This window comes from Eurypyga helias, unplaced genomic scaffold, assembly GCF_000690775.1.
Source record: "Eurypyga helias isolate BGI_N326 unplaced genomic scaffold, ASM69077v1 scaffold28357, whole genome shotgun sequence".
NCBI classification, from domain to species: Eukaryota; Metazoa; Chordata; class Aves; order Eurypygiformes; family Eurypygidae; genus Eurypyga; species Eurypyga helias.
In genome coordinates this window covers 3,068-11,380 of record NW_010264189.1, presented here as the reverse complement: position 1 = coordinate 11,380, position 8,313 = coordinate 3,068, and the positions used below count along the sequence as shown (strand labels likewise).

The 8,313-nt window shown below is 55.9% G+C and overlaps 1 protein-coding gene across 1 annotated transcript in view; it reads left to right on the top strand.

Annotated features, from left to right (window-relative positions):
• Positions 1–147: 147 nt before the first annotated feature.
• The window catches only part of TM9SF4 (transmembrane 9 superfamily protein member 4), a gene marked incomplete at both ends in the record, with an annotated part of 11,151 nt that continues 2,985 nt past the window's right edge, over positions 148–8,313 (top strand). Inside the window, 8 exons of the mRNA XM_010156324.1 lie at positions 148–258; positions 4,329–4,442; positions 5,771–5,870; positions 6,221–6,389; positions 6,470–6,599; positions 7,130–7,253; positions 7,960–8,078; positions 8,193–8,304. Of these exons, the coding sequence (XP_010154626.1) occupies positions 148–258; positions 4,329–4,442; positions 5,771–5,870; positions 6,221–6,389; positions 6,470–6,599; positions 7,130–7,253; positions 7,960–8,078; positions 8,193–8,304 (979 nt within the window). The remainder of the gene's footprint in view (positions 259–4,328; positions 4,443–5,770; positions 5,871–6,220; positions 6,390–6,469; positions 6,600–7,129; positions 7,254–7,959; positions 8,079–8,192; positions 8,305–8,313) is intronic.

Sequence of the window (8,313 nt, the reverse complement as noted above, 5' to 3'; positions counted from 1 at the left end):
AGCGGAGGTTTGAATTCATTTTGCTTTAAGCATCCTCGCACCCCGCCGGCTTTCTCCCAGGCAGGGAGGAGGGAGTGGCTGAGCTGGCTTTGAGAGCTGAAGAGGGTGCTACTGGGAATTTCCCTGTAGCCTTCTCTTTCATGAAAGGCAAGGAAGACGGCTAACAGCTCTCGGCTGTCGAAGGAGCTCTTTGAAATCCATGTGAACGCAGCGCTTGTCTCCTTCGAGAGGCTGTCAGCGACTCCGCTGGGCCCAAGGGTGAGCCAGGCAGGGATGTGAGAGAGATGAGCTTGTCCAAACACTTGTCTCAACATCTGACAAGGCAGCGCTTGGAAGGGGGGAGAGCGTCAGGCTGGCGCCTCGGAGGGGTGGCGGGCAGGTGCCCGTGGCCCTGCGTGTGTCCTGTCAACGTGCCTGAGGGTAGGATAAATGTTACGTGGGGGAGACAGCTTCAGTTTGTTACTTGTGGATTCTTTTTCCTCCCACAAAACAGTGGGTTGTGTCTTTCCTCCCTTTCTGTCACCGTATTGAAAAGCGTTGGAAAGTGGAGCAGGATGTCGGGTTTGTGAATGCGGCTGGGAAGTGGCTCTGCATGGGTTGTGTTTTCCTTGTCTTCAAATCTGTTCGAGGGTTAAAAGCTCCTGATTGCAGCCCTTCGCTGTTCCTCTTACCCTTCTCTGTGGGAAAGGGACGGGACAATATCCATGTCTTGTTCATGTAGTACTGATGGTTGTCGCTTCCTACTTCCTTCTCCTCCCTTTGAGCAAATACTGTGTCGGGTTTGTAAGTTCCTACGTGGATTGTGAAACTCCAAGACCTAAACCAGTGCTGACACAGTACCAGCCCTGTTAAAACGCTCACAGAATGCTTGAAACCGCTGCTCGAGGGTTTCCTTGAGTCGTCCGTCTGTAGAAGACGCCTGGCAGGGGTGTCCTGGACGCCAACGGCCCGGCCGTGGGCCCTCTGCGTTACGTGAGAGCGCGTTGGCAGAGTGTCACAGGGACTAGCGGCTTGTTGGCCGCTGTTTCCCGCTTCCCTTAAACAAACGCCGGGGTTCAGACTCCAGCAGCGGCAGTTTTAGGGATCACAAGCCAAAAGGAAGCGCACACGTGCGCGTGATGACGGCGTAGATGTGCGCTGTCGGGTCTCGTCGGGCTGGGGCTTAGCTAAATGATTCCTCTGGTTTGGCAGCGTGTTTCGGAAAGCTTTTGTGAATTTGCAGAATTCTAAGTGAGATAAATCAGAGAAACTGTCCTGGAACTGTTTGCAAATATCAAGTCCAGGGATAATCATCCAAGAGGTACCTTCTCGGAGGGGGTTTGTGCGTGACCAGGACTGGAAGTGCTGTTAGAGTGGCTGCAAGGAAGGGTCGAGTTCATTTGTTCTGGCAGCCAAGTGCTTTATTCTAAACCTGATCGCAGGAACAGATTTCCAAGGCAGATCCCCCGGACGCTGGGAGAGTTGCTGCTGCCTGCAGGACGGGTGTGCCGAGGGATGTGGCGATGGGGACGGCGGCCGCTGCTCCGGCGGGGAGTCGTGTCGCCGTGCTGACGCTCTGTGCCTGGGCTCTGCTGTGGTTTCCCCGGGCCGCTTCCCCTGGTGCGAGAGAGGGACCTGCGCGTGACTCCTGTCGAGGTCCTGCAGGGACAGAGTGACACTTGATGCTGGGAGAGGACTTTTTACAAGGGCCTGTAGTGACAGGACAAGGGGTAATGGGTACAAATTGAAATCAGGGAGGTTTAGATGAGATATCAGGAAGAAATTCTTCCCAGAGAGGGTGGTGAGGCACTGGAACAGGTTGCCCAGAGAAGCTGTGGATGCCCCATCCCTGGATGTCTTCAAGGCCAGGCTGGATGTGGCTTTGAGCACCCTGGTCTAGTGGAAGGTGTCCCTGCCCATGGCAGGGGGGGTGGAACTAGATGATCTTTAAGGTCCCTTCCAACCCAAACCATTCTGTGATTCTATGATTGAAGCGGGTTTTTAACATCTTTCTTGTGGGGGAGGGCGGTTTGCTTTCCTCTGGCTGGCTTGGTGCATCGCTTCAGCCCGAGTCCTGCTTCTCCCCAGGCGCCGAGACGCGGGGACGGGGCAGGAGGGGCTGGCTGTGCCTCTGCAGCTACCCCTCTCGTTTGGGTCACATTCCCCTAAGAAAGGGTCTCTTGCAGTGAGCCTCCGCACGTGCACACGCGGTGAAGTACTGAGGCTCCATCTGTCTGCGTGCAGCTGGGTTTTCCTTGAGCTGGAGTTGTGCATGTTCACTGTGCTGCCTGTTGCTTCCTTGTACAACTTCCTGGCACCTCAGATACAGATCTGCCTGGTTTTGTGTGCCTGTGCTTCCAAACGTAAATAATTGGGAAGTGATGCGAAGGCGGGAGCTGCCGTCTGCCTGTGCCTCGCCGGGGCTCTGCGACGACCAACGCAGAGCTCCCTCCTGCACCTCCTGGCCTTGCGTAGGAGAGGCCTTACCTCGCAGGCATCTCCCAGACGACTGCCTGGCCAAGGCCAGGGGTTGTGCAGATGTTTCGGCACCTGCCCATGTTGTCATTGCTGAGCCGCTGCCTTCAGCTGGGGAAGGTGAAGCGCATCTGGCAGTACAAAAGCAAAGATCCTGTGAAGCACATCTGGCAGTACAAAAGCCAAGATTCTGGGAGTTCTGCGTCCAGCTCTGGGCCCCCAGTGTCGGAAGGGTATTGATCAATTGGAGCGAGTCCAGAGGGGGACACGGAGATGCTCCAAGGGCTGGAGCCCCTCTGCCCTGGGGACAGGCTGGGGGAGTTGGGGGGTTCAGCCTGGAGAAGGGAAGGCTCCGGGGAGACCTCAGAGCCCCTTCCAGTGCCTGGGGGGGCTACAAGGAAGCTGGGGGGGCTTTTCCCAAGGGCAGGGAGTGACAGGACAAGGGGGAACGGGTTTAAACGGAAAGAGGGAGATGGAGAGGGGACATCAGGAAGGAATTCTTCCCGCAGAGGGTGGGAGCACTGGGACAGGTTCCCAGAGAAGCTGTGGATGCCCCAGCCCTGGGAGTGTCCAAGGCCAGGCTGGATGAGGCTTGGAGCACCCTGGGCTATGGAAGGGGTCCCTGCCCATGGCAGGGTGTGGGACTGGGGGGGGCTTTAAGGTCCCTCTAACCCAAACTATTCCCTGATTCTGTGATCCTGGTGAGAAAGGCCCCTGGTGTCAGCCTGCACGTGCGTTGCTGGGTTGGGAACCTGCAGTGGGCACTTCCCTCAGACTTTGCTTCCGAAGCCCCCCCACCTGTTGCGTAGCAGCATTCCCATTCCTTGCGACCGAATGTGTCCTGGCAAGGCTTTCCATAGTCTCCCTCCTGTCTTTTCTGTTGCCTGGTGCTGCCTGAGTCACGGTCATCTGTACGCGAAGAGCCCGATTGCTGCCGAAGGTGTCGTCGAACATTCCATCTTCTGCCTGACTGCCTGTCGCCCCGCACCTTCCCCCGTCCTGGCCTTGTCGAGGCACGGGTGGCACCGGTGTGCCCTGGTTTTCACGACGCGGTGCCGTGCTGCGCGCGCCTGGCACGTCGGTGACAAACGAAGTGAGACAATTGCGACGGGTCGCTGGCCGCTGCGGAGCGCGACGTAGGATAAGAGAGCCGTTTCTTTCCTGTGCTTCACCTCTTCCTCCTCCGTCGGGGAGTCGCAGCGCGCTCGTACGAGATCAGAGAAGGCAAAAGGTGGTGAAGTGCAGAAAGCAAGGCCCACGTTGCTTGAAGCAGTGCTGGAGCAGTTTTAGAGTGCTTCCCAGCTGCTGCCCACATCAGCCTTTCTGCCTGCTCCAGCTGCGTTCGGTACCGGAGGGGGAGGCAGAAGAGGGGGTCGGGAGGGAGCGGTGATGCGGCCGTCCCGGTGGGTGCAGCGAGCGGGTGGTAGTTTGGTGTCAGACCTTGCCCAGCGCAAACCACTGCGCTGCAGGTAGCCGCATGTGAGCAGCAGCCCGGAACGGCTCGAGGGTAAATCCTGATGGAAATGCAGTGCCACAGCCCTCCTCTCCAGCAGTCCATGGAATCTTCAGGGGATGTTGGACGGCTGGGAGTAGAAAAGCGGGGTGAAGGCTAGATGAGGCGTGTTAGGGATAAGTGTGTTTTCATTGTGGTTGAGCAAAACTGGTGTTTTCCTGCCGGCAGGTGAAGCCACAGACACACACACACGGTGAAAAGCGACTGGATGAGTCACAAAACCAAGTCAAGAACAGCTTTTCCAAATCTAAGTTGTGTCTAACTGCCTGCCTGATGTCAGGGCCGAACGCTGGCGGGGTTGTTGCCCGTCTCCCATGTTGTTCCCCTGTTTCTGTTGTATTCATGTTTCTCCTCCTTGCAGGGAAGGCTACGATACGCGCTGGTCATGCTGCTGTTGCTGCCTGGTACAGCCTCCTTCTACGTGCCTGGAGTGGCTCCGATCAACTTCCACCGCAATGATCCTGTGGAAATAAAGGTCAGCTGGACTTGGAGCCGTTGCGCTGTTTGTTGAGGGTTTTCTTGTGGCTTGGTTGTTCATATCATAGCAGCTCAGTGGGACTAGAAAGTCAAATTTGGGGATTTTGTTACTAAAATGTGGGGTGTTTGCTCTTTTTCACCACGTCCGTGTTGGGGATGTGGCATCTTACCCTCCAGTTCCCACCGTGATTCCTCTTTCCTGCTTCCGGCATCTTCTACCAAATTCCTCCAGTGGTTGCACCGAAGTCCTCGGGATGTTGCTGTGCCGGGGAAAAGAGCCTCTCCCTCAGGGTGGCTTTGCAGTGAATTTAACCAGAGCTTTCTCTCCAGCATCACGCTGGCGTGATAGGCCGTTCCAAGGCCCCGAGCGACGCGGGCTTGCTGAGGGCCAGGCGGCGTTGCTGGTAGCGAACGATGGAGCTGCTTCACCCGGACGGGAGGAAGCCGGGCTTTGTTTCCAGACATCAGCAATTCAGAGCCCATTTCATTTATTTTTCTAAAGCTGCGGCCTCTGTCTCAGCAAAACCCAGCGCCCCTGGGGATGCTGGGGCTGCTCCCGCGTGAAGCGCAGCGGGGTTTGCTCCTGGCCACAGCCTGCCAGGCGCAGGCTATTTTAAGCGAATGAGACTTGCCTGTGGGCTACAGTAAGCTTCCCAGGAGAAGGGGGGGATTGGAATGGCTGTTCTCAAAGGGATTTCATGAGCCAAATGCTTCTTCAAGTGAGAAGGCAAGTCAGCGTGTTTGCCAGCTCGTCCAGTAAACGAGCTTGGCTGTGTTACAAGACACTCCTGGTTTTCAGAGCAACTGTGGCCTTGGCTGTCGTGGGATGTCTCTGCACTTGTGATTTGTGGGAACTCCCCAGGAATGTTTGCGGCTTGTCGCCATCCCTTGGCTTCCCAATCTGATGCCTTTCAGACAAAAATTGCTGAACTCTTCCCCTTGCCAGAAGCCAGACCTCTAGGCCTAGCGGGACGTGGATTTTTTTGAGGATATAACTGCAGTCTTGTATGAAATGTGACTCTTTAATCTCTTTTGAGCTCTTTGTTGTTTCTTAGGTCTCCACTGAGTCATAAATTTGTGAAACCAATCCACCACGCTTCTCTCTTCAAGCGTTTCTCTGTGAATGAATTGCTGCTAAATCACAGTGTAGAGAGCGTACAAGTAGGAATTGTGCAGAAGGGAAGAAAGCTCTCCCAGGAATATGTCTCTTATTAAATAGCTTTATGAGGGGTGCCTTGCAGTAAGCTTCAGCTTCTGGCTGATCCTGTGAGGATGGGAAGCTGTCTGGGTTCTTTCATGGGGATAATCCTGCTCTTCTCCCTCCAGGCCGTGAAGCTCACCAGCTCGCGGACCCAGCTGCCGTACGAGTACTACTCGCTGCCCTTCTGCCAGCCCACCAAGATAACGTACAAGGCCGAGAATCTGGGTATGTACCCGCTGAGCAGCGCCTTCCCGGGCTGCCGCGGGAGCTGCCTGAGGGGGTGTTCGCAGGGTCAAGGCGGTTGCAGAAGTCGCCTCCTAAAGTGGTTGCGGAGAGCCCGCTTCCTCGACCTGGCTGTTGGTAAACCAGGATGTCTGTGTGTTGGGAGGAGGAAACACTTTGCCTGCAACCTGCTTCATGAAGAGTGCTCCGTGCTTCCCAAATAGCTAAATGGTCCTTCAGTCTTACCCTTGCATCCGTGGAGACTCGCTGTCGTCATTCCAGCCGTGCCACGCGCTGCCGTGGCAGCGTCACCGTCCGTCTTCAACCCTGCCCTCTGCTTTCCTGTTTTCCAGGTGAGGTTCTTCGGGGGGACCGAATTGTAAATACGCCTTTCCAGGTTTCCATGAACGTGGAGAAGAAATGTGAAGTGCTGTGCAACGTTCCCAACAAGCCCGTTACTCTGACGGTGGAGCAGAGCAAGCTGATCGCTGAGCGCATCAGGGAAGATTACTACGTCCATCTGTGAGTCCTCTGGAGCCGGGGTTTGTGTCCGGGCGGGTTCTCCGCTGCGGCCAAGCTTGACCCGAAACGTGTTTTTCCAGCATTGCGGATAATCTCCCTGTGGCAACGCGGCTGGAGTTTTATTCTAACCGTGAGGAAGAGGAGAAGAAGAAGGAGAAGGATGTGCAGTTCGAGCATGGATACAGGCTTGGGTTCATGGATGCTAACAAGGTAGGGGATGCAGATGGTGTCGGAGGGGTGCCTGGAGGAGATCGGGCTGTTGGAACGCTACCGGAGCATTGGAATCGGGAATGCAGCCAGGAGGTGTTATAAGGAGTGGGAATACAAGGGAGGGGTCTCTCACTGGAGGCAGGGGGTGGGTGCTGGGTGCTGGTACGATAGGCAGGAGCCCGAGCTTGTCTGTAACGTTGGACACACTCGGACGGTGTTTCCCTCGGCGGAACGAATGCACGTGTGAGCCGTGAGGTACCGCTCTATTTTCCGGGCCAGAAACAGACGGCCACGTTGGCCCTGACGCTCAGTGGTTGAGGCGTTACCTTCTCAACATCTCTGTTCCCTCCTTTGGTTCTTTCAGCCTCGGAAAGTGTTCATCTGCTCGTGCTCCGTGGCACAGAGCATCTGGGAGCAGCTGGAGTCTCTAGTTTTCTGCCCCGAAGCTGCTTTCTGCGGTTGTTGCTTCTGAACGCCCCCTGTGCCTCCCGGGGGGTGCTCACTTTGTGTCTGATGTCAATCTGTTTCAGTTCTACCTGCACAACCACCTCTCCTTCATCCTCTACTACCACAGAGAGGACGTGGAAGAGAACCAGGAGCCCACCTACAGGGTTGTGCGCTTTGAAGTGATTCCCCAGAGTATTAAACTGGAAGGTGAGAGGCTCCTGGGGGGGGAGTGAAGGGGGCCAAGAGCTGGACCCCACCAATGTATCGGGGTGCCGGTCGGTGCTTCCGATGTGGTGTCAGGGCGCAGAAATGAGGGAGTCTGAATCACAGAAACAACCAACCCCTGTGTTAAGGAAGTACCAAAAACGGAAAATGCAACTCATGGAAGATTAATTTATATGGAGAGATTGGAGTTTGGGGCTTTTGCACTGTGTCCTCTAGCTCTCACCCTGGCCCAGCTCTCTCCCACTGGGACGTTACCCGCTCGCCCAGAGACCCACAGGCTGTTCGCAGCTGTTGTGGGGGGATTGAACGTTAAAAGTCATGGTTGGGCCAAGCTCAGACGGGTGTCCTGGAGGGAAGTTGCTCTTCGTGTGCATCATGCCCTGCAGCTCTCCGGCAGCAGCAGGCTCTGCCGGGAGAGCTCTTGTGTCTCAGCGTGTCCTACGGAATAGAGGGTTTGTTCGTGGGTTCAGAGCCTCTGGCTTTTATCCTTCCAGTTAAGGAAAGCCCCACTCATAGCTTTCCTTAAGATGCTCCACTTCTTATGGGAAGAATAGTTTCCCAAACTGCGAAGCTGTTGAGGAGGGGATAAGCTTCCCCAGCTTGGGTACCTGGGGCCGGGATGGTGGGCGGGAGAGGTGGTGCTTGGAGGGAAGGGCTGACCTGGCCCGTGCTGTGTTTTCCCTCACAGACCTGAAGGCTGATGAGAAGAGCATGTGCACCCTGCCTGAAGCTACGGGCTCTGCCCCTCAGGAGATAGATCCTTCCAGAGAGAACCAGTTGCTCTTCACCTACTCCGTTCACTGGGAGGTGAGGGAGTAACGGGAGGCTGACCAGCAGCCCGCTACCCTGGCTCCCGGTGTCTGCCGCTGCGGAAGACACTGGGAACGTGCTGGAATGAATACAACCTTCCTGTTCTTCCAGGAAAGCGACATTAAATGGGCTTCCCGCTGGGACACCTACCTGACCATGAGTGACGTGCAGATCCACTGGTTTTCCATCATTAACTCGGTGGTGGTCGTCTTTTTCCTCTCGGGCGAGTGTG